We start from the raw sequence: 24,237 nt of genomic DNA, 5'->3' as shown, positions 1-24,237 counted from the left end.
GCCCTTCCTTGCTCTGCCGACAGGTACCTGTTAGGGAGCCATTTGGGGCCCCTCCTAGATAGCTGGTCCTGGACCTGCGATCTGCAATCCGGACCTAGCAGAGCCAGGGACTGTGAGGCCCCTTATGGGAGTGTGAGATCAGAGCAGAGTGAGGTCCCCCTCCTTCCCTGCCTCCCTCCCTCCAGCCTCAGCCCTTCTGAGGAGGGGGAAGTAGAGCAGGAATGCACGCCAGAAGCTCTTCACCCTCTTTTGCTTTCTCCCAGTGCTTCTCCTAGGCTCGGTGGCCAGTCCAGCCATGGGAGATGGGGTGTGTGTGGCAGCCACGGGTCTCCAACAGCACTTGTCCTCTGCAGCTGCAAACCAGCGGCAAGAAAAAGCAGCAACCCCTAAGCACACTTTCCCCGGAGTTTGTCCCATTGAGTGGAGACTCATCTCTGAAAGACGTTGTTACGATCTCAGAGCAGGGCTGTAAATTCAGCTGAGCACAGCCTTCCCCCAACCTGGCGCTCTCCAGGTGGGTTGCGCTACAAGCCCTACCGCATCCAGCCAGAATTGGCCGGGCTGGCTGGGGATGCTGGAGGTTGTGGTGCAACCCCTCCGGAGGGCACCATGTTGACAAATGGTGGGTTAGGAGGACCACCTGCTTCTGCCTCTGCTGTGGGGCCCTGCGTTACAGGATGCCCATGAAGAGAGGATGCTCTATTAAGCGCAGCGTGGAACTGCAAATTGTTCTCCCAGCATGCTTTGCTGTGATACGAGGGGCCATGCGGACTGCCAAGAAGGCTGGAGCATCGGTATTTAAAATTGTTCTCTAATGTCTTCCTTCTCCAAGATACCCAGTGTTAGCTTTGGCACCTTCTGTCTTGGGTGAACATCGTTCATCTAGGCAGCAGGAAAGTATACTAAGAGTACACGCCACAGCACCGTTCCTCTATGCACCTGGGACAACTGCACCCCCAAACACTTAGCCCCAGTGAACAAAGCCAGCTGTGTGTGTGGTTTTTGCCCTGCTGCTGCAACATCCAGGTGGTGCCACCCACAGGAACAAAACCGTAGAAATGCCGCTCCAGTGGAGAGATACGAGAAAACGGACAGTTGGATGGTTTGTCACAGAGGGTCTCTGCTGGCCCCCTCGTTTACTGTTTCTCCCAGCATGCTTTGCTGTGATACGAGGGGCCATGTGGACTGCCAAGAAGGCTGGAGCATCGGTATTTAAAATGGCGGCCGAGGGGTTCAACGCAGTCCGGCAGTGGGTCGTTTCCTCTTGCCGCTGCCCCTTAAAATATCTTAAAGCCCTTCAGCAAAGTCAACGTGGGGGCCTTCCTCTTGCTCTGAGCCCGGGAGGATTTCACCGTGACCAGCTTGGCTTGGGCTACGGAAGGGATTTCTTTGTAGTTCACGGTAGAGAGGGTGTTATAGGTACAGCTGGCCAGGCCGTGCTTGGAGGCTACGGCAGACGGCGGGATGAGGTGCAAGGAGGGCTTCTCCTCAATGATGAACAAGGGGCGCACCGCCATGTGCCTCTCCGTCTCGCGCCTCACTTCCCGGACGGCCTCGTGGAAAATGTGCTGCACAGATGCGAAGTCCAGGCAGGCCGAGACTTCGTAGAAGAAGGAGCCGTACTTGGTGGCGAGAGAAATGCCCTCGGCTTTGGTGACCTGTCTGGGAAAGGTAGCCAGAAATTAATGCACTCTCCCATACTGTGACACATACATAAGCCTAGCTCCTTGCCTACAGGACTGCGCAGGTTCAGCGCATAACTGATGTGCTGTAACGCATGTCTGATATATTCGGGTTGTAGTCCTAACAGTTCTGAAAGCAGTGCAGACCTTTTGCCATCGGATGCAGAGCACCAAATGGTGCCGCCGTACCCCCTAGGCTAGGGGCAAGACTTTAAAAAAATCCTTACTCTACAGATTCATCACACCAGCGTTATACTGTGCAATCACTGCGAATTGCATGCGAAGGACTCAGAAGTTCTCCACCTTATAATCTGCTTTGATTGTGAAGTACGCCCATGCAGCCTGCCTTAATTGTGCTATAAAGCCAAAAGATTCGCCGTATTTAGCCCCTACTTTTTGAGCGTATCTTCCGAGCCGCCGCTGGGGTGCAGGAGCAGGATTTTAAAGAAATGCTTACATCTGTGTAAGCTTTAAAGATAAAGACACCAAAATTGGCACAGTAATAGATATTAGGGAGAGCTTTAAGCATACCAAATTTGAATTGAATTGGGTCATCCGTTGATTTTTAATGATTTTTTTACATCCCCCCCCTTAAACTCATTTCCTGGTATGCAAAGGATCGCTGTCGCCTGGTAGCAAAAACAACAACGGTGAAAGCTTAGCGCTATGGGGATAATTCGAGGGAAGCAGGTATGTGGGATGAAGCTCATCGTCCCTGCCTAAATCTAGCTCCAAAGTTCGACCCTGCTGCACAGGGCTGGGAACCTTGCTGGGAACACTGAAAACTGGTGTTCAGCGGCTGGTGGCTCCGATGTCAGTGGGGTGGAGAATCTGCTCTGGGTTTCAGCCAGAACTCTAATGGAGCTCCACACGTGGGAGAGCTCCTTTAGAGTTGTCTCTGGTTCTGACCGAAACCTGGAGCAGATAGAATCATAGAATAGCAGAGTTGGAAGGGGCCTACAAGGCCATTGAGTCCAACCCCCTGCTCAATGCAGGAATCCACCCTAAAGCATCCCTGACAGGTGGTTGTCCAGCTGCCTCTTGAAGGCCTCTAGTGTGGGAGAGCCCACAACCTCCCTAGGTAACTGATTCCATTGTCGTACTGCTCTAACAGTCAGGAAGTTTTTCCTGATGTCCAGCTGGAATCTGGCTTCCTTTAACTTGAGCCCGTTATTCCGTGTCCTGCACTCTGGGAGGATCGAGAAGAGATCCTGGCCCTCCTCTGTGTAACAGCCTTTTAAGTTTTTGAAGAGTGCTATCATGTCTTCCCTCAATCTTCTCTTCTCCAGGCTCAACATGCCCAGTTCTTTCAGTCTCTCTTCACAGGGCTTTGTTTCCAGACCCCTGATCATCCTGGTTGCCCTCTGAACACGCTCCAGCTTGTCTGCGTCCTTCCTGAATTGTGGAGCCCAGAGCTGGACACAATACTCTAGATGAGGCCTAACCAGGGCCGAATAGAGAGGAACTAGTACCTCACATTATTTGGAAGCTATACTTCTATCAATGCAGCCCAAAATAGCATTTGCCTTTCGTGCAGCCATATCGCACTGTTGGCTCATATTCAGCTTGCGATCTACAACAATTCCAAGATCCTTCTCGTTTGTAGTATTGCTGAGCCAAGTATCCCCCATCTTGTAACTGTGCCTTTGGTTTCTATTTCCTAATCATTCGATTCTCCACCCCACTGACATCGGAGCCACTAGCCTCTACCGTTAACATTTATTTATTTATTTATTACGTTTATATCCCACCATTTTCCTCCAAGGAACCCAAGGTGGCATACTTAATCCTCCTCGTCCTCTCTGTTTTATCCTCACAACAACCTTGTGAGGTAGGCTGGGCTGAGAGTCTGTGACTGGCCCAAAGCCACCCAGTGGGTTTCCATGCCTGAGTGGGGACTAGAACCCGGATCTCCTGCCTCCCAGTCCCACACTTTAGCCACTACACCACACTGGCTCGTTATGGGCTTGTCTATGTGCCCTGTTTAGCCCACGGTGGCTGCAAGTCGGTGCGGCGTTGTTTACATGACGCAGCTGCCAACTTGCATCCACCACCGTCTCACCACCACCACCACCGCTGAAACGGTGTTTTTTAAAAGTCGCTGATTTACCGCGACCTTCTCTCTACGCTCCGAGGCCACTGCCTTCTTTGCTCCATCTGTCAGTGGTGACCTCGCTGTGGAGTAGGCCCGGAGTAGGTCGTGGGAGGTGCAGGAAGGCCGGGCAGAGGGCGGTCTTGACAAGTCAAAAGGCTGCTGGTGCCGTGGCTTTTTCAGCCGGAAAGCCTGGACTTCTTCCCGTCGTTGAAATCCGACATTCCCACCCCGCAGCTGCGATGCCGCAGGGTTTTGAGGGAACAAGCGGCAAAGCGGCGTCAAGACACTCTCTGTGTCATACAATGACACCTCCCCAATGTTCTGTGGCAATGTGTTTTCTCTCTCTCTCTCTCTCTCTCTCTCTCTCTCTCTCACACACACACACACACACACACACACACACACACACACACACCCCTCCTGAAAATAAATGCCCCCCACTCTGCAATTAGGCTTTTAAAATGCCTCCACCGGTGCCATTGGAGGGTGAATTTTGGAGGCCATCACTACATCTTGTGGTAGCAAATTCCACAGTTTCACCATGCACTGTGTGAAGAAGTATTTACCCATCTGCTAAAGGTGCTGTCTCTGCATCCCAGCAACCGCTCCGGTCTATTACACGGAGATGTGAGAAGGAGTTGTTACCTGTGGCACCCTGGTGAGGGGACGCCCACCCGTCGGAGGCCTGGCTGCCGCCATCTTTGAACTTATTCCATCACCAAGTTAAGGCTCAAGCCTTTGGGTCTCACCGGCTGTAGCTCAGTTTGATTTATTTGCTTGGATTAGTAATGCCGATTTGATAGTGATGGTGAGTGTAGTGCAGTGTGGATTATCGTCGTTTAATGGTTTTATGATGACTTATTTTATCAAGAGAGAGAGAGGCAGGCAGTGTCAGGGGATGCTCCATTACACACCCTTGATTTGAACTAGCCAGCCAGTTCTTTGGCTTCTAATTACCTATACTGTTCCATGTCCAGTTTGTTCCCCACCAGAAGCACTGGGGCGTCGTGCTGTGCGTTTTTCAAGTGGAGCGTAATGATGTCCAAGTACTGCCGGCATCCCTCGAAGCTCTTTCGGTTGTCAATGCTGTAGACAACCATGAAGGCGCTGGCCCAGTTCAGGTATCGCTCGCAGCTCACAGGTGCGTCCTAGCAGAAAACCATGCAGGGATGGTCAGTCGGTGTTGCCTGCCACCAGCATCCCTGCCTCCCTCTGAGAGCAAATTCCGTGCCCCTGTGCCAGCAGACACGGAACCAAAATAGGGTCACTGAGAAATAAGAGGAACTTATATCACCATCCCTGGGAGACCCCCAGTCTTGGCAGAAGTACAACAACATCTTTAAAAATCTCTGGCCATCAGAGGAAGCAGAAGCAGCAGTGAAGCACTCTTCATCGTGCCTGGATAGAGCTCTGGCTGAGATCCTCTTTCCCTCCAGCTCCTAAGTACCACTGATGGAGTCCCTGGAGGGAGAGGAAGCATCAGCCCTTCCGTTGTGCTTAGATCAAGCTCCATAACCTGCTAAACTTTGTAACTAAGAATCTAGTGCCCAAATTTGTTTTTGTTTTTCCTCCTCCCTCCCTGTTCCTTTTCCTTTTGTGCTGTGTCTTTTAGACTGTAAGTCTTATTTCTGTAAATCTTATTTCTGATTTTGGTAAATTGCTGTGGGAGCCTTTTTGGATGAAGAGTAGGATCAAAATACTACACACACACACACACCAAATAGCAAAAAAGCAAATACCCTTCGAGGTGGGGGCAGCTCAGTGAGGACTGAGCATGTTCTGTGGACACCAACAAGCTACAGAATACAGCCTGTTGTAAAAGAAAGCCAGTGCCAGTGTTGTGCAGTAGTTACAGTGTACTGGAGAGACCTGGGTTTTAGTCCCCATTGAGTCATGAAGCTCACTGGTTGACTTTAGGCCAGTCACTGACCTGGTTCGCATGCAACAACAATCCAGAGTATGGCTTGATTATGGTTTGTCACTGAATCATGGGTTGTTTTGAATTGTGGGTTGTCATTATGTGTGAACGCGGCGCTTGGGTTTAACTATGCATTGTTAACCAGGAACAATCTAGAGTTCATGACCCAATAACAAACCATGGATTCTCTTCCTGGATTGCATGTAGTTAAAAATCCATAGATAAACCATAGCGCAGGGTTCTCATGTAACGACAACCCACGATTCAACAACAGCCCGTACTCTGGGTCGTTGTTACAATGGAACCAGATCACTGACTCTCAGCCTCACCTACCTCATGGGGTTTTGTGAGCATAAATTGGAGAAGAGACGAACCATGTAAGGTGCTTTGGGTTACTTGAAAGAGGAAATAAAGGCAGGGATGCCAAATAAAATAAATGCTTTAAAAAGTGAAACCAAGGGGGGAGAGCAAATTAGCTTGCTTGAGTCCCTATCAGCTTATGGAATGTCTTCGTGAACAGAATGTCGCCTTGAAGAACCTTGACGGCGGGGCCTTCTCTGTAGCGGCCCCACCCAACCCTCTAGAAAAACCTCCAGAGGCAGAAAATGTAACATCCTTTAAATGCCTCCTGAAAACATACCTTTTCACACTGGCTTTCCCTGGACTGTAACTTACCTGATTTTATATTGCATTTAAAAAAAAAATCTTTTAACATTTTAAATTTATTTGGATACTTGTTGAATTTTATATGTTTTAATTATGTAGTGCCCAAAGAACCTTGGCTATTGGGCAATATAAAAATGTAATAAGTAGATAAATAAAGTTATCTGGGAGGAAGGCATGTCTGACTTTTGTTAGGAGATGAAGGTGAAAGAAAATCGTACAACGTATATCCGGTGGTGGCTGGTGGCTTCCCATGACCATGGGGCGGTGAATCCGGTCCGGGTTTCAGTCAGAAGCAGCCAAGGCAATAAAGGAGCTACCTTGGATAGCTCCTTTAGAGTTCTGACTGAAACCCAGACCAGATTCACTGCCCCATGGACATCAGAGCCATCAGCCACTGCTGGATATGCTAGGGTGACCATATTTTGGAAACCAAAAAGGAGGACAACATGGTCGCCTCCCAAGGGGGCGTGTCCAGTACCAAGGGGGCGTGCCCACCCGAACATAGCCTTGGTCACATGTCTGATTTTACAGCACACATTTAAGACAAATCTGTTCTACATAACATCTTAATGTTAAAACCACTGAAATAAAGAACAAGTGAGAGATTCAATGTATCTGAAATTAACTTCACTCACTCCTACTTTTGTAGGTTTTGCTGTACTTTGAAGCTTTTGCTATACTCTGTGTGTTACATTCTCCCCTTCCCGCAAATATCTTTTCTGACTGTGTCTTCACTCATTGCAAGCTGCTGTTGTTGTTAACAGGGTTTGCTACTGGCCCCAGATCTATTTCAAATTTGGTATGGCTAAAGCTCTACCTAAAAGCTATCATGGTGCCAACTTTCAGCTCTTTATCTTTAAAAATGATGATTTTAAAAATAATAATTTTAAAACTTCAATTTTTAAAAAATTCCTATAAAATCAATGGATGAACGGATCTGTTTCAAATTTGGTATGACTAAAGCCCTTCCTAGGAGCTACCATTGTGCCAGGTTTCATGTCTTTATCTTAAAAAATGACGGAGTTATAAGCATTTTTGTTCATTCCCATTAGAGCTGCTCTTTGAAAAAAAATCCGGATTTCCGCTCCCCCTCCCGGATTTGCCATCAAAAACCCGGGCAAATCCGGGCAAATCCGGTCATATGGTCACCCTAAGAACACAAGGAAAACACTTCTGGATTAAATTGAAGTCTAGTTGGGCCTTGTGTTTCTCAGCGTGGCCATCGAAGGACCTCTGGGAAACTGCCTTAACATTTCCTCCTAAGGAAAGTGCCCCAATCTCAGCGGCCTGCCACTGCCTCCTCCTCCAGCTTTTGTCCATTGTGGACCAAAAGCAATCAGACACTGTAGTTGGCACTACATTAAAAAAAAAGCTCATTGTATGGCTTGACTGAGGACGTGAAGAGGCCTTCCTCGGGCCAAGAAACTCTCAGAGCTGTACAAGATCAGCGCGTTGTGTTCCTCCAATAAGGTAGGCTTGCAAACGGACTCTGGCATTTATCCATTTAATCTGCAACTCCGCTTTTATTCCCTCCATTTTTTTTTAATTAAAAGAAGCTCTGTTTTCAACTTTAAAAGAAACCTTATTCTGTATCTGTTTACCTGAACTGTTTCTATAACAGGGATGGCAAACGTCCATCCAAATTTGGCAAACCAGGCTGGCCCATGCAGCTTATATTATAAAACCTTTTTTTTTCTTCAAGATACACAGAGAAATATTTCAAGAAATGCATGAAAAAAGAAGCACAATACCTCCAGTGTCCAAAGTAGAATACATTTGCTTTATATGTTATGTGCACGTGGGCAAGCCAAAACTAGGAGATACTAGAGCTCAGAGGCGTAGTACCTCACCCTTCTCCGTTCCCCACTGTCCCTTGTAGGAGTCTATGGGTATCTCTACATTAAGAGGAAAAGCCTGCATCCTTACCGGGGTTTCTTCTTCTGGAGTCTTTCCACATTTACGGCTGGCTTCTTTAGACAGTGATCATGTGAAATTGAATTGGAAACTTCCCCTCTCAGCAATGCCGTTCAATGAAACAGTGCCATCTATTGGTGGAATTATAGTACTATGCTGGCTTTACACACGGGGAATATCCCACGATCATTTTAAATAATGCATTATCTCTGATTTTTTTTAAAAAAGTCAAATTACTGGGGGGAAATGTGGGAGACATCCCTGGGGAAGGTGTGGGAGACGTGCTGGAGGTTGATGGTGCCATGTAAAAGACCTACAAACTTCCATGAGTGGCCAGTCACAAGCGAGCAATAAACAGCTCATGTAGAGAACCTCTAGATGTATTTGGGATGCAAAACCATGCATTTCTGCCTATCATCTGGGTGTTGCAAGTTTCATATTGCATGAATATGGAAGATTGCAAATCACCTGGGAGATAATTGTACACTCAGCCCAGATGGAGTAGGTAAGCTCACAGAGGCCAGTGGGGCTGCTCATGAGTAAATTTGCATAGAGGTAAAAGTTGCATCAAATCCATTGCTGCACAGGCCTGACAGATTCTGTCACTGATGGCATTCATTTCATGGGCATTATGTATGGCATTGAGGACATGGATCCCCTTCAAAAGTAAGCATAACCTATCTACCAGAATGAACACCCGGGATGAACGCAGACGTTCTTTTACACTGCGGGCTTTGCTAGACCTACCTGGGAATCCAGGCCTGTAGAGGGGCCAGCCCATGCTAGAAGTAGCACGGGCTGTCGCTCCTAGCTAGACGTAACATCCGACAGGGTAAAGGAAAGCCCCATCGTGTTGGCCACTTTTTTGTTTGTTTAAAGGGGCCATGTGCGCAGGAGCGCATCAACGAGAAAGGTAGGTGTTCTTTTTTTAAAAAAAAGGGTTCCCTGCTCCCCATGCCCCCGATCCCGCCACCCACTATGCCTGATCCTTCCTGCCTGCCCGCCATGTCCGATCCCCTGCCGCCAGCCTGCCCACCATGTCCGATCCCCTCCATCGCCCCTGGGCCGCGATTCCCCCCTATCTCCCCTGGCCTCCGTTTCCCGCCCCCCCCCCCCCATGTCCCCACCGTAGCCCTGATGGCCGCAGCTCTCCTGTGGAGCACTGCGGCCCATCCACCACTTTTCCCAGCTACTCGGGAGTAAATGCGGTAGCCGGGAAAAGCGGCAGACCTGGCTACACGCTTGTGGTCTTGGGCTCAGCCTGAGACTGCAGGAAAAACCGGGCCAGAAGCCGTGCCGGTTACCCCGGGCCCAGGGAGGGTTCACCCCTGCCTGAGTCCGGGATACCCTGCATAGGGGCTCGCACCGGGCTAAAGCCTTGTCTAGCAAGGCCCTGGTTCAGTGGATGTCACCAAATACAACTTCTGTGAGAAGTGGAATACCAATATTCAGTATTAGTCCAAATCTGCTCATGCATTCATCCCGGGTCTTCATGTTGGCCTAGAGCTTGTGCTTCTCTATGAAGAGGATGCCTTATGTGCTGTACACAATGTCTGTGATAAAAAGTCCCATCACTGATGGGGGTCTTTTTACCCTATGCAGCAAATTGGTGTGGTGTGTTTGTGGGGGGGTGGGGGAGCTGTTTCATTAACCTTTTATAATACAGATGCACTGATAGAGATTTACTCATAAGTAGTCCCATTGGCCTCAATGAGTTTTGTTTGCTCCATCTGAGGTACAAGTGTCTCTCGGGAGATTTGCAAACTTGCATATGCATGCAACGCCCATTGCCGGTATGAAACTAGTTGGGAATGCATGAATTTCACAGCAACCCAGTGCGTGATCGATGGTATTTTGCATTATTTCCAAGGGAAAAGTGCATCTCTCTTGGGACTGCAACTCCAGCTTCCGTTACCTGGTCAGCCGTATCCATCACCTTCAACAGAACTGGCTGCTGGTCCACAACCTCTTCTGAAGCATAAGTATCCTCTGCAAGAGAAAAGTTATTATTATTATTTTAATAATAATAATAATAATAATAATAATAATAATAATAATAATAATAATTCAAGTGGGTAAGCATTAATGTGGAAAAGTGAAAGTTTCCCTACCGTCACTTTCCCCCCACTTCTGTCCCACAATACTTCCTCTTTCTTTACACAGGGAAGAAAGAGGAAGTAAACAATGACCACGTGGCCCATTCCATGGGCATTTTTATCCCGCTGCTTTTCCTGCACACAGCGGGAAATGGCGGTATGTTTCGCTACAGCCAAAAAGAATCGGATTTTCCGTGCCTTTTTTTGCAATGGGAAAATGGGTGGAAGGGGAGGGAAACGCATGGGAGATGGACAGTATTGCCAAAAGGACCTGTGAAAAACCGTGAGTGCCCAGTGACGAGCGTGCGATAAAACACTCGCCTGATGATGCTCCCAGAGTCTGAGCAGTTTCCCTCATGGGACATGCAAGCAGGGACTAAGGTTCTTGCTAAATCAGACTGGAATCCTGCAAACTGCCTTTTGTCCAGCCAGCTGGTGGAAAGAAAGTTAAAAGGGCATTTAGTGGCCACCAGAAGCCCTTGAGATGTCTCTGGGTGCTTCCAGGTGGAAGACTTCCAGCGGTACCAGCTTGAAGGCACCATGCAGCTCTTCCATCTTTTTTTCTTCTTAACAGATTTTCCGTGCTAAGAAAATGACAGTGGGGAAACACGCGAGGGTTTCGAGTAGAAGATGACATTCTCTGGATCCCATCCCACCCCTGTGAACAAGGCAGGGCAATGGCACCATAAAAGCATCGGCCAGAAGCATCTGTTGTCTCCAGCCACATGGAAAGGCAGAGTGCTTCCCTGGAGATCACACTCAGCCCACATTGGTGGGGTGGAGGTAGAAAGTTGACTGGCCCCATTCCTCTATTATGTATTTATTATTACATTTATATCCCACTTTTTTTCCTTCAAGGAACCCAAGATGGCATATGTCAGGGGTCCCCAACCCCCAGGCCATGGACCGGTCCCGGTCCGTAGCCTGTTAGGAACCGGGCCGTGCAGGTGAGCTGCCTTCACACACACCCCCACCCCAGCGTACCTGGGTGCGGGGCGCCATCTCGCCTGCCCAGCCAAAGTGAAGCCACGATGCTGGGGTGGGATGGGGCGGCTTCGGAATGGTGCGCCCGGCCAGAAGAGAGCGACTTCCGGGCGCGTCGTTCCGAAGCCGCGCGCCCCAGCATCCTGGCTTCGCTTCGGCTAGGCGCCCACCCAACCGAAGCGAAGCCAGGATGCTGGGGGGGGGGGGGCTTCCCAAAACCATCCCCTCAAACCCCCACCCCCGTCCGTGGAAAAATTGTCTTCTACGAAACTGGTCCCTTGTGCCAAAAAGGTTGGGGGCCGCTGTAATCTACTTCACCCTCTCCATTTTATCCTCACAGCAACAATCTTGTGAGGTAGGTTAGGCTGAGATCCTGTGACTGGCCCAAAGTCACCCAGTGAACGTTTATGGCTGAGTGTGGACTAGAACCCGGATCTCCCAACTCCCTGTCTGACACTCTAGCCACTACACCACACTGACCCTGTTCAGATGACACACTAAGCCACAGTGGTTAAGCACTTGGAGTTAAACATTATGGCTGAGCGTGTCATGTGAACCATTCCTAACCATGATGGCCACATAACCACGCTTTAAACACATCCACCAACCATTCGCTGCAAAAGGGTTAGCGTCCTAAGCATGGCTTAGCGTGTTGTCTGAACTGGCCCAACGGCTCTACTCCGAACGTCAAACTGGCTCTGTCACATTAAAAGTGCAATGCAAAACTAACTGCAACGTGGTTGCCGATCGCCCCAGCGCTTTGCACGGATTGGCCCCAGACCACTGGACTCTAAGGGCCTTCATCAAAACTGGACTCTTGCTTCTTATTCAGAAAGTGGCTGGACATACTGCCTGCATGTTTTCTCTTGGGTCAAGGTAGTTTAAGCTCTTGCCCCTTTCAATGCAAACGCCAAATTCAGAGTTTTGTGCCTCCTCCCAAAGTCTTTCTCTCCTGCCTCCTCGAAAACCCTCTTCTCCCCATCCTCAGGCTCTGGACGTGACACAAAATAGCCACCTGCCAAGAATTTCTGCAAGATTATATCTCGGCTTTCTTGTCCCTGACACACGGATGGAGCCTCTGGCAGCTCATCGCTTTCCCCAGATGCATGGATAAACAGAAAACAAAGAGAGCGGCCAAATCAGGTGGTCCTTCGTCTCTCTAACACTGACTGGCAGCAACGGCTCTCCAGGGTTTCAGGCAAGAATACTTCCAGCCCTACCTGGAGGTGCTGGGGATTGAACCCGAGACCTTCTACGTGCAAAGCAGGGGCTCTACCACTGTGCTACGATCCTTCCATAACTCGGGCCCTTTGCTTTCTACTCCCACTGGCCATAAGCATCCAGGCATGTGCACCCTACAGCTCTGCACATGAGGCTGTGAGGAGTGATCCAATGCTGGCATTAGGAGGGGGCTACAGCTGGGGATCTCAGGCATTGGCCAAACTAGGGAGCTAGAAAAGGAGACAGGACCAAGTGGCCCAGAAGCTGCCATCACATCCTCTGCATCTATGGTTAAGCAGAGCCTAGGGTGACCATATGAAAAGGAGGACCGGGCTCCTGTATCTTTAACAGTTGCATAGAAAAGGGAATTCACCACAGTTAAAGCTATACTGCAGCTATACTGTGACCAGATTTAGAAGAGGGCGTGGCACCTGCAGCTTTAACTGCTGTGATGAAGAGGGAATTTTCACAGGTTCTCCATATATACAAATGACACCTGGTGAAATTCCCTTTTCTTTGCAACTGTTAAAGATACAGGAGCCCTGTCCTCCTTTTCATAGGGTCACCCTAGCAGAGCCATTTCTGTAGCTGCAACGCGGAAGCTTCTTTGGCCTGGAGGAGGAGGAGGAGGAGGAGGAGGAGGAGGAGGAAGCCCCAGGCTCCACCTGCCCCAGGCCCTCCCAGGGAGTCCTGCTCCTCCCGGGGGAGAAGCACCCCACAGTGCAGAATCGCTGGTCTACCTACACACACATGCCACTGTCAACATGCTTCGCGCTGGAAATTCCACCCCACCCGCCCCCTGTCTGGACTGCAGGAGGCCGCCGTAACAATGACGACCTTCAAAACAGAGGGAGGTCTCTCTCAGGCCAGCTGAGAACATCTCCTGGCCTCCCTTCCTTTTCTGTTTGCTAAGCGACAGCTCTGTGATTCAGCCCAACGGGATATTTTTCAGGCCAATCTTTTCACGGAGACTTCAGAAACAAGCCCCCCCCCCCTTCAGCACTCTTTCCCTTTCTTTGAAAATGGGGTGGTGGTGGATTCCAGGCGGAGGGCTCCTAGCACTGCCAGTCCAAAGGCATGGTGGCACACCCATTCCTGCTTCTCTTCTTCAATGGATTGTTCCCCCCAGGGCTGCAAACGGAAGACGACAACATCTGGACCCACTGTAAACTTTTGTGAATGAAGCAGGGCGGTAAAAGCCTTCCTACTTCATGGCCAAGATCCGAAGAAACAATGGGTGCTTCCAGATAAGCCTTTTACGGTACAATTGCCCGGCCTTGTTCTTGGAAGTCGACAAGGCGTCCAGATGTAACCCTTCTACTTGTGACCCTCTTAAAGTGGTTTCTGTTTTTTACCTTATGCGGAAAACCCATTAAAGAGAAAAAGAGAAAACAACTGCACAATGCCTGTGGATTACTAGCACTATTTCTTTATTTAAAACATTTGTATCCCACCCTATATCACTGGGATCTCAGAGTCCTCCATCTGGAAGCAGCCAGTACCTGAGAGCCCGAAGGAAGGATATTATTTGTGAACTTCACCCTTTAATATTAATATGCCTTTGGACAAGTTTATGTGTTGCTTCCGTTCATATCTCGTCTCGCTTTTGCGACAAATCATTCACGGATCTTTGTTGTCTCCTGTTATGTTGGCTTATAAAAATAGTTCCAACTTCTTGAACACAATCAGTGGAAAAATATGCTGAGAATATTTAGCATTGGCAGCACAAGATAAAGTGAGCATGAAGGTTTGGTCCCAGCCTGGTTCTTTTTTTTTTAAAAAAATAACCATTTTAGAAAGACCCTTGCCAAAGCTAACACATTTCACAAATTGCAGGTTTGTGGGTTTAAATGGAACGGTGTACCGTCCAGATGGTGTAAGGCATTTTGGGAGGAAGAGGAGGAGGAGAAAAAGAAGAAGAAGAAGAAGAAGAAGAAGAAGAAGAAGAAGAAGAAGAAGAAGAAGAAGAAGAAGAGACAAAGAGCTTCAGCTATTGGGCGGTGTAAAAATGCAATAAATAAATTAAATAAATAAATAAAATCCTATGGACTTTGTTCAGAAGGTGTAAGGGTGACCATATGGAAAGGAGGACTGGGCTCCTGTATCTTTAACAGTTGTATTGAAAATGGAATTTCAGCAGGTGTCATTTCCTAGAATCATAGAATAGCAGAGTTGGAAGGGGTCTACAAGGCCATTGAGTCCAACCCCCTGCATGCAGCACCTGGTGAAATTCTCTCTTCATCACAACAGTTAAAGCTACAGGAGCTATACTAGAGTGACCAGGTACAAAAGAGGGCAGGGCTCCTGCAGCTGTAACTGATGTGATAAAAAGGGAATTTCACCAGGTGCTGCATGCATACAGATGACACCTGCTGAAATTCCCCTTTCAATACAACTGTTAAAGGTACAGGAGCCCGGTTCTCCTTTCCATACGGTCACCCTAAATTTATGCTGCTTTCTGGAGGGAATCCATGAAAATTCATGGATAGACAGGCCTTGCTTTGCATCTCTAAAAGTTGCGTAGAAGAGGGAATGGGTGCAGCTTGTCACGCTGCATGTCTGCAACAGGCAGAGAAGCTGCACTCGCCAAACTTCACTCCTTCACCCAACTGTGAAAGGCACAGGGGGGTTATAAAGCTGAGCCGTTGGCATGCTGCTGTTGATCTCAGGAGGTAGCCAGGTAGTCCATTGACCCTGAAGGGAGCCATCTTGTCAAAGGTGTCATGAATGCCAGGAACAGAGTCTCAAAGGTTATTGGGAAAAGTTCTTCAGGCTGGGAGGAGAGGGGAGGGTTAGTAAAAGGGTATGGGGTGTGAGTGGGAGGGAGGGAGAAGACCTCCCTCCATATTGGGATGGGATGGGAGAACTGTCCCTTCACAAACAAACCACAAGATAGCCCTAATTCCTCACCCATTGAACTGGACACCATGGGCAGATGCCCTCGGCCAGCCTTCCCCCAAGCTGGCACCTTACAGATGTGCTGGACAACAACTCCCATCACAGATGTATTTCAGTACCAATGACCCTGCAGGTTGGGGATGATGGGAGTTGTTGTTCACCTGGAGGGCACCAGGTTGGGGACGTTTGTCTTGGAACAATGGTTCTCAAACTTCCTACCTGTATGAACGTGCCTGGGCCCTAAGGTTGGTTCCAGAGATGCCTGTCCCTGAGGCCACTTAGGTTGGCGGGCACAAGAGACGGGGCCTTTTTGGTGATGGCCCCATCTTTGTGGACCTCCTTCCCACGGGATCTGCATTTGGTCAGGTCTTTAGTGCCTTGGACTGCAAGAAGATCAAACCAGTCCATACTCCAGGAAATAAAGCCAGACTGCTCGCTTGAGGGAATGGTATTAAAGGCAAAACTGAAGTACTTTGGCCACATAATGAGAAGACAGGATACCCTGGAGAAGAGGCTGATGCTAGGAAAAGTGGAAGGCAAAAGGAAGAGGGGCCGACCAAGGGCAAGATGGATGGATGATATTCTGGAGGTGACAGACTTGACCTTGGGGGAGCTGGGGGTGGCAACGGCCGACAGAAAGCTCTGGCGTGGGCTGGTCCATGAAGTCACGAAGAGTCGGAAACGACTGAACGAATAAACAACAAAACAGACCTTAAAACCCTCCGAATTCCATTCCACTTTCCATAGCAGATACAGGTCTGGAATTGTTTTAAAACTGTGATTGCCCCACATTTTATCTTTGCTGGTCTGGATTAGGATGTTAATAGCAGGGTAGGACCGTAGCTCAATAGTAGAGCACATGATTTGCATACGGAAGGTCCCAGCTTCAAATCCCAACATATCCAGGAAGGGCTGGGAAGAAGCCCTGGGAGGTTGTTGCCAGTCGTATCATCAACGTTGGACTAGATGGTACAACCTGAAGCAAGCCAGCTTTCTTTCTTGCATAGTTTGCCATTGCAAGGGAAGAGGGGAACCTGGTCGTGCAAAACCAGAATTGAGAAGGATGGTTGAACATGGTTTCCAATTTTGGCTTGTGCAAACCATGGCTGTCCCAGTTCAGATGCAACGGCAAACTTTAGTTTTCCATGAACCAGTAAATCAGGGAAAAAATAAGGCCATGACACGAGAGAGGGAAGGAGAGGCTGAGATCCAAGAGCCAAAATACGGTGCGGCCGTTGCATCCAAACCGGGACACCACCTCATTGGCTGTGCTTCTTTTAAACATATCTGCATTGGTTCAAAATGCAGCAATCTCACAGCCCACAAAAGTTAAAAGAGAGCACTGTAAATGAAAAGTCTGGAGGGTTTTAAAATCCCAACAGGCTCCCCTTTCCCTTCAATACAATCTGCATTTTCCATCTCTGCTTTCCTTGGTATGTGCTCTAAATTTGGCAGTTTGTTTTGAAACAGCGGCAAAACAACACTGCAAGCAGAACTCCAGCAACTTAAAATACTCTGGAACATTTCCGGACGAACCCTGCCTCTTCCCTAGAAGGCAGTCGGGACGCTTGCTAATGTCCACCAGAGGCCCAAAGATTGGGCCCACCTTCCCCGCCCCCTTCTTACCAAACTCCTTTAAGATGGTTGCACACAACGCCTCCCCTCCTGGCCCTTCGGCCTCGGGTGTTAATTGCATGCTGCTAATTGAGGAGCTTTGCTAGGGTGTTCCAAACTCCAGTTTCTGTTTATTGGGCTAAACTACATGCCATGTGCAAGAGCCAGAGGAGCCTTTATTTTCTTTTCCTTTTTAGTGACAAGTAAGGTTTGGATCAGGGTCCCTGGGTGCTTAGCTGGAGTTAAAGAAAGAAAATGAGGCTCAGCTGCAGCCTATACATGTAACCTAGGACTTTTCTACAGGAGGCATTAAACAGGTGCTCATTACTCCCAATTCATGGTTGTTTATGAGTTCTTCAGATGATATTGTGACCCTCCAAGTTCACTTCTGTGTCTAACCAGTGTTCTCAGTAAGTTTTTTTTTTTTTTTTAAGAATAGGGCAAATACAGCATTTAATTGTAAAGGCGAAAGAAAGTGCAATTTCCCTTGTGTATTTGAGCTATTTCTCTATACTGCAGTGCCACCTAGAGGTTATGTAGCGGAAAAGCTGGAAAAGAAACACTCCTCATCTAGTGCTTGGATCTCAATTCTGCGACACACCCAAAAGGAGATACAGCAGATTAACAGCCTCATGTTGAAAACCTCCCAGTGCGTATTTGAGCTCTGAGTTATCCTCAGAATTGCATAAAAGTACTATCGGGATGATGTTGGGACTCTGGGTGCCCCCTCCCCCAATTCAGGGGCTCTCAGATGGGGACCTACAGTGCAGCAGTCAAGAGATCCTGTTCTATGGAAAGGGTTATTATTTCCACCAGGCCTGGCTAATGCAGAGCACCCTTCCCCAAGCTAGTACTCTCCAGATGTGTTGGACAGCCACTGCCTTCGGTGACCATATGAAAAGGAGGACTGGTCTCCTGCATCTTTAACAGTTGTACTGAAAAGGGTAATTTCAGGAGGTGTCGTTTGTATGCATACAGCACCTGGTGAAATTCCCTCATCATCATAACAGTTAAAGCTGCAAGAGACCTGCCTGCTTTACCAAATACAAAAGAGGGCAGGGCTCCTGCAGCTTTAACTGTTGTGATGAAGAGGGAATTCCACCAGGTGCTACACGCATACAAACGACACCTGCTGAAATCCCCCTTTCCATCCAATTGTTAAAGATACAGGAGCCCAGTCCTCCTTTCCATAGAGTCACCCTACAACTGCCATAATTCCCAGACAGGACACCCGGGGTCTGAACACCCACTGTCCACAGTAGAACACTAGGCTAGTTCCAAGCCTCAAGACTGGTCCATGTCCCAGAGAAGGATGGCTTATTTTGAAGGAAGACAAAGCGCAGTAGAGCAATGATGCCTTACCTAGGTTCGGATCATATTCGCTTATAAACCTCTTGGTTAGAAACTTCACCGTCAGTGCTGCAAGAAGCAAGAGAGCGTTGCTTAGTACCTATGAGAGGTTCTTTCTAGGGCTGATCCAAAAGACCCCAGTTTTGCACACGTGGAATAAACTTTCAGCCTGCTTGGGACCTCATCCTGCAAAAACTCTATGGGGCTGGTTGCTGCAAGTCCATCCACACCTTGGGGACGTCGGCCCTGTCTGTCGACATCCCCAGTCCTACTACTACAACAGCCTCCCCCTATGTGGCTTCCTCCAGATGGCTTAGACTGTAATTTCCATCATTCCCTGGAGGAAGCCACATGGGAGGAGGCTGCTTTACAGCTCTGTCTTATCTGACACATAGAAAAATCTCCCCTTTTTTTGCATTAGGCAGGACAATACAGATAGAATCATAGAATAGCAGAGTTGGAAGGGGCCTACAAGGCCATCGAGTCCAACCCCCTGCTCCATGCAGGAATCCACCCTAAAGCATCCCTGACAGAGGGTTGTCCAGCTGCCTCTTGAAGGCCTCTAGGGTGGGAGAGCCCACAACCTCCCTAGGTAACTGGTTCCATTGTCGTACTGCTCTAACAGTCAGGAAGTTTTTCCTGATGTCCAGCTGGAATCTGGCTTCCTTTAACTTGAGCCCGTTATTCCGTGTCCTGCACTCTGGGAGGATCGAGAAGAGATCCTGGCCCTCCTCTGTATGACAACGTTTTAAGTATTTGAAGACTGCTATCACGTCTCCCCTCAATCTTCTCTTCTCCAGGCTAAACATGCCCAATTCTTTCAGTCTCTCTTCATAGGGCTTTGTTTCCAGACCCCTGATCATCCTGGTTGCCCTCCTCTGAACACGCTCCAGCTTGTCTGCATCCTTCTTGAATTGTGGAGCCCAGAACTAGACACAATACTCTAGATGAGGCCTAACCAGGGCCGAATAGAGAGGAACCAGTACCTCACGTGATTTCACGATGATCAAGAGACCCCAGAATGAAGAGGTTCACCCCAGGTTAGTTTGGTCATCTGTACGTCTTCTATGCCCTTGGATGAGTTTGTTCTCAATGAATTCATCTAATTTAGGGTGACCATATGGAAAGGAGGACAGGGCTCCTGCATCTCTTTAACAGTTGCATAGAAAAGGGAATTTCAGCAGGTATCATTTGTATGCATGCCACACCTGGTGAAATTTCCTCTTCATCACAACAGTTAAAACTGCAGGAGCCCTGCCCTCTTTTATATCTGGTTAGACTAATTTATCTCCTGAAGCTTTAACTGTTGTGATGAAGAGGGAATTCCAGCAGGTGCTGCATGCATACAAATGACACCTGCTGAAATTCCCTTTTCTATGCAACTGTTAAAGAGATGCAGGAGCCCTGTCCTCCTTTCCATATAGAGTCATAGAATAGCAGAGTTGGAAGGGGCCTACAAGGCCATTGAGTCCAACCCCCTGCTCAATGCAGGAATCCACCCTAAAGCATCCCTGAGAGATGGTTGTCCAGCTGCCTCTTGAAGGACTCTAGTGTGGGAGAGCCCAGAGCCTTCCTAGGTAACTGGTTCCATTGTCATACTGCTCTAACAGTCAGGATATGCTCACTCTAAGGAGGCTAAGGGGAGACATGATAGAGGGGTACAAAATTATGCGTGGCATGGAAAGTGTGGATAGGGAGGCATTTTTCTCCCTCTCTCAAAATACTAGAACTTGGGGTCATCCCATGAAACTGATTGGTGGGAGACCCAGGACAAATACGAGGAAGGACTTCTTCACACAGCGCATAGTTAAATTATGGAACTCACTAACACAGGATGTAGTGATGGGCACCCATTTGGATGGCTTTAAAAGGGGGTTGGATAAATTCCTGGAGGCGAAGGCTCTCCATGGCTACTAGCCCTGATGGTTGAGTGCTATCTCCAGTATTCAAGGCAGAAAGCCTGTGTACACCAGTTGCTGGGGAACATGGGTGGGAAGGTGCTGTTGCACCATGTCCTGCTTGTTGGTCCCTGGCTGATAGCTGGTTGGCCCCTGTGTGAACAGAGTGCTGGACTAGATGGACCCTTGGTCTGATCCAGCATCAGGGCTCTTCTGATGTTCTTATGCAGGAGGAAGGCCCAACCAGATGGCACTTTCTAAAGGGGCTCCCTGACTCTGGAGTCGGCCTGGGTCGCTGCAGCAGCCCCAGCAAACCCAACAGCATAAAGGAGAACTTTTGGCTGGTGCTACAGGATCAAGGCTCCTGATGCACCAATGCCCAATGGAGATTGGTGGGTTCAATGTCATTAGATGGGAAGCACAAGAATGCATTCAGAATCTGTGCAACGTTGCACCGCGTTTTAGGCAGAATATGAGCTTTATCACACCGGCGTTATACTGTGCAATCACTGCGAATTGCATGCAAAGGACTCCGAAGTTTTCCAGCTTATAATCTGCTTTTATTGTGAAGTACTCCCATGCAGCCTGCTTTAATTGTGCTGTAAAAGCAAAAGACTCGCCGTATTTTGATACTAGTTTTCAAGCATCTCATCCGAGCGGCCACTGGGGCACAGGAGCAGGATTTGAAGAAAAATTAAACGAACGCTTACATCTGCGTAAGCTTTAAAGATAAAGACATCAAAATTGGCACAGTAATAGGTATTAAGGAGAGCTTTAGGCATACCAAATTTGAATTGGATTGGGTCATCCGTTGATTTTTTATGATTTTTTTACATTTCCCCCCTTAAACCGATTTCCTGGTATCCAAAGGACCTTGCCGCCCGGTAGCAACAACAACAACGCCGATAGCTTAGTGCTGTAGGGGATAATTCGAAGGAAACAGTTAAGTGGGATGAAGCTACACGTGCAACTTTGCAAGAACACTGCAGTCGCAACTGCTCCTTGCAATAATAACCTCCAGTAACGTTAGAGTGACCATATGGAAAGGAGGACAGGGCTCCTGTATCTTTAGCAGTTGCATTGAAAAGGGCATTTCTACAGGTGTCATTTGTATATATGGAGAACCTGGTGAAATTCCCTCTTCATCACAACAATTAAAGCTGCAGGTGCCGTGCCCTCTTTTAAATCTGGTCACACTAGCATAGCGCCTGCAGCTTTAACTATTGTAATGAAGAGGGAATTTCACCAGGTTCTCCATGTATACAAATGACACCTGCTGAAACTCCCCTTTCAATACAACTGTTAAGGATACAGGAGCCCTGTCCTCTGTTCCATATGGTCACCCTCGACCAGGGGAAAGGAATGGCCACTTGGGGAAACCTAGAGAGACAGATTTGGCCTCAAGGGCCCAGGTTCTCCACCCCACCCCTGTTAAGGATACAGGAGCCCCGTCCTCCTTTTCATAGGGTCACCCTAAGTAAAGTCGTCTGTTGGTGCCCAGAGAATTAGCGAACAGATGTCATCACGAGGAAGTGCCCAAGCCTATTGATTAGGGTGACCAACTGTCAGGATTTCCCTGGATTTGTCCTGGTTTTTGTTCTTTCCATGGTGTCGGGGGATTTTCTATAATTTTCAATAATGTCCTGGAATGACACACCTTCCTCTTTAAGGCTGCCATTAGCATGGCAGGAGGGAATGACATGCTTTCTTGAGGCACATCAATCCCCCACCCTGAGCTCCAATTGAGGTCTTAAAGGGGAAAGTGGGTCATTCGTGGACATTATAGAAAAGGCCCCCATTGGAGTGGATGGTGGTGGTGCAGAATGAAATCCTTTCCCCTCCTCCACTCCAATCGGGTTCTTTAAGGTGGTGGGGGAATAACGTACTTTCTGCAGGACTCAGAAAGATGCTTCCCCACACACACACTAGTGTCCTCTTTTTTGGTTTCCCAAATATGGTCACCCTACTATTGATTCAAGCAGCAGGCTGATACAAGTCCTGTCCGTTTGTGTTCTCAGACCATTCTCTGAGTAGACGTATGCTCATGTATAAGTGCATCGTCCGTAAGCAGGCCTACTCACAAGTAATCCCCCACCCCAGCCTGGAAGTGGTAGACTTTGGTGTTTGCCTGGGAGCAGTTCTATTCATGAGTAAGGCCAGGGGGGCGCATCATAGTTGGGCTGAGGGGACCATGTTGAGAAACGGCCTTTGGAGAGAAAAGTCAGGGGCTGGGCTGAACCCTCCCCTCCATAGGTCACAACTATTCCTCCTCACCGGATTTCCCAGATCCTGGGCATCCCAAGATGGCCACGTTGCATTCTTGGAGAAGGCCGTGGGGATGGCGCTCATTTGCCCCGGGGGCAGATCGAGGTTTGCCAAACATGGACGACATCCTCCAACTAGGTAAACAAGAAACAGTCTTGGGAACAGGATTCATCATTAGTCATGCCTCTCTTCCTTTCGTTTCCAACCCGTCCCCTCAGGACAGGGGCAAACGGCAGCCAGAGAAACACTGATTAAAACCATAAAATGTCAGCAATAGAAATGGCCACATGATAAGGCAGCTCATTGCCATAAACACAAGGATTTTTCACTGACTGGGTGGATACGATTGCGTGATTAACTGTTGCTACGGCACCGCTATTTCCCCCTGATATCATGAACGTACTCAGCTGTTCACGCCTACGAAAGACCCTGATGGGCACGCTAGGGCTGGATTAAGGCATGCTGAGACCCTAAGCCATATTAAGATTCAGAGGTCTCATACCATAAAAATAGAGGGGAGAAGTATATTACATTATAATAGGAAGGGCCATGCAAGTACCACATAGAATTAGGGGCTGCTTGCAGTTAAACAGTGTTAGATACCCTTCTCTGAAGATGTGTATAAAGAGATGAAGTTGATTTGAACTTCTTTTAAACAGACCCCAGTTTGCACTTACTGCCTCCAATTCTAAATGCTGCGTTGCCACGCTTTCCCTATATAAGACAACTCTGCTCTAAGTCACACCAGACTTTCCAACATATTTAAGCCCGAGCAATTTCGTCTTAGTTCTCTCCAACGTATTTAGAGGCCCCTCATAATATGAGGCCCCAAGCCATGACTTGCTTGGCTTGTTCCTAAATCCAGCACAGGAGCACATTCAAAGAAGGCAACCGTTTCTGCAGAAAGGTGACATGCGGTTTGAAAGAGGACTGGGGTTGGTAGAGCAGAGGACGGGGAAGATGTTCTATATTCTGCAGAAGTTCTGGCAGGGTACTTGGCAGCTGCACATGGACCTGGTTGTGGGGAGGGGGAATCTATCTTCTGCAAGTTCGCTGGGGACAGGTGGAGGGTCACTCCCCCACTTGCCTCTCCACCTCACCCCGGGCTCTGCTTTAAATTTAAATATGCTCGTAATTTTGGTCGCACTCCCTTGGCCCATGGAGTCACTGGAATGTGGCCCTTAAGAGCTTCTCCACAATTGAACTCAGCCCTCAACCCGAAAGAGATCCAACACTCCTGCAAGAGCAGGACAAAAGGGAGACGCGGGTCCATCCAGAATGCAAAGCCTCCCTAAGCCACTTTCCATTCTCTTTCAAATGACCCCCCTGCCTCCAGCCGAAGAAACTCCTTTCTGCAAGTAAGGGGAGAATAAGAGGGAATTTGGTGGTGGTGGTGAATCAAGGCTGGCAGGCATAAAAAGGAAACGTCCAGCTCATTTACGAGCTCCCCCCCAACCCTCGCCCGTCTCTTGAGGTGGAGAATTTTCTGTCCTTCTCCTGGCAGACTTCATCCTCTGCTTCTTGGTTCCCAGTCCTCAAAGGACAAGCACCACACCTGGACCAAGAGCTGGGTTGCTTTAAAGCGCTTTATAACAGTTTTATAGCGCTTTAAAGCAGTTAAGCCTAGGCCGGATCT

The 24,237-nt window shown here is 48.5% G+C and overlaps 1 protein-coding gene across 1 annotated transcript; it reads right to left on the bottom strand.

The window, feature by feature from the left end:
* Positions 1-1,166: 1,166 nt before the first annotated feature.
* On the bottom strand, positions 1,167-22,728 carry RASL12 (RAS like family 12). Its single transcript, XM_063142340.1, has 5 exons — positions 22,611-22,728; positions 18,451-18,507; positions 10,191-10,264; positions 4,735-4,925; positions 1,167-1,662 (listed from the first exon to the last, which is right to left on the bottom strand). Exons 1-5 carry the CDS (start codon positions 22,726-22,728, stop codon positions 1,278-1,280), a joined length of 825 nt encoding a protein of 274 aa, XP_062998410.1. The 3' UTR covers positions 1,167-1,277.
* Positions 22,729-24,237: the final 1,509 nt, after the last annotated feature.

Source organism: Elgaria multicarinata, chromosome 16 (assembly GCF_023053635.1).
Source record: "Elgaria multicarinata webbii isolate HBS135686 ecotype San Diego chromosome 16, rElgMul1.1.pri, whole genome shotgun sequence".
NCBI classification, from domain to species: Eukaryota; Metazoa; Chordata; class Lepidosauria; order Squamata; family Anguidae; genus Elgaria; species Elgaria multicarinata.
The sequence above is the reverse complement of the archived record's forward strand: the minus strand, read 5'-3'. Positions and strand labels throughout refer to the sequence as shown.

Coding starts and splice junctions, on each gene's coding strand:
- RASL12 (XM_063142340.1), bottom strand. CDS start 22,728: ATGTCGTCCATGTTTGGCAAACCTCGATCTGCCCCCGGGGCAAATGAG. Junction 10,265..18,450: donor CGAATATGATCCGAACCTAG/GTAAGGCATCAT, acceptor TTTCTCTTGCAG/AGGATACTTATGCTTCAGAA. Junction 4,926..10,190: donor TGATGGATACGGCTGACCAG/GTAACGGAAGCT, acceptor GTTTTCTGCTAG/GACGCACCTGTGAGCTGCGA.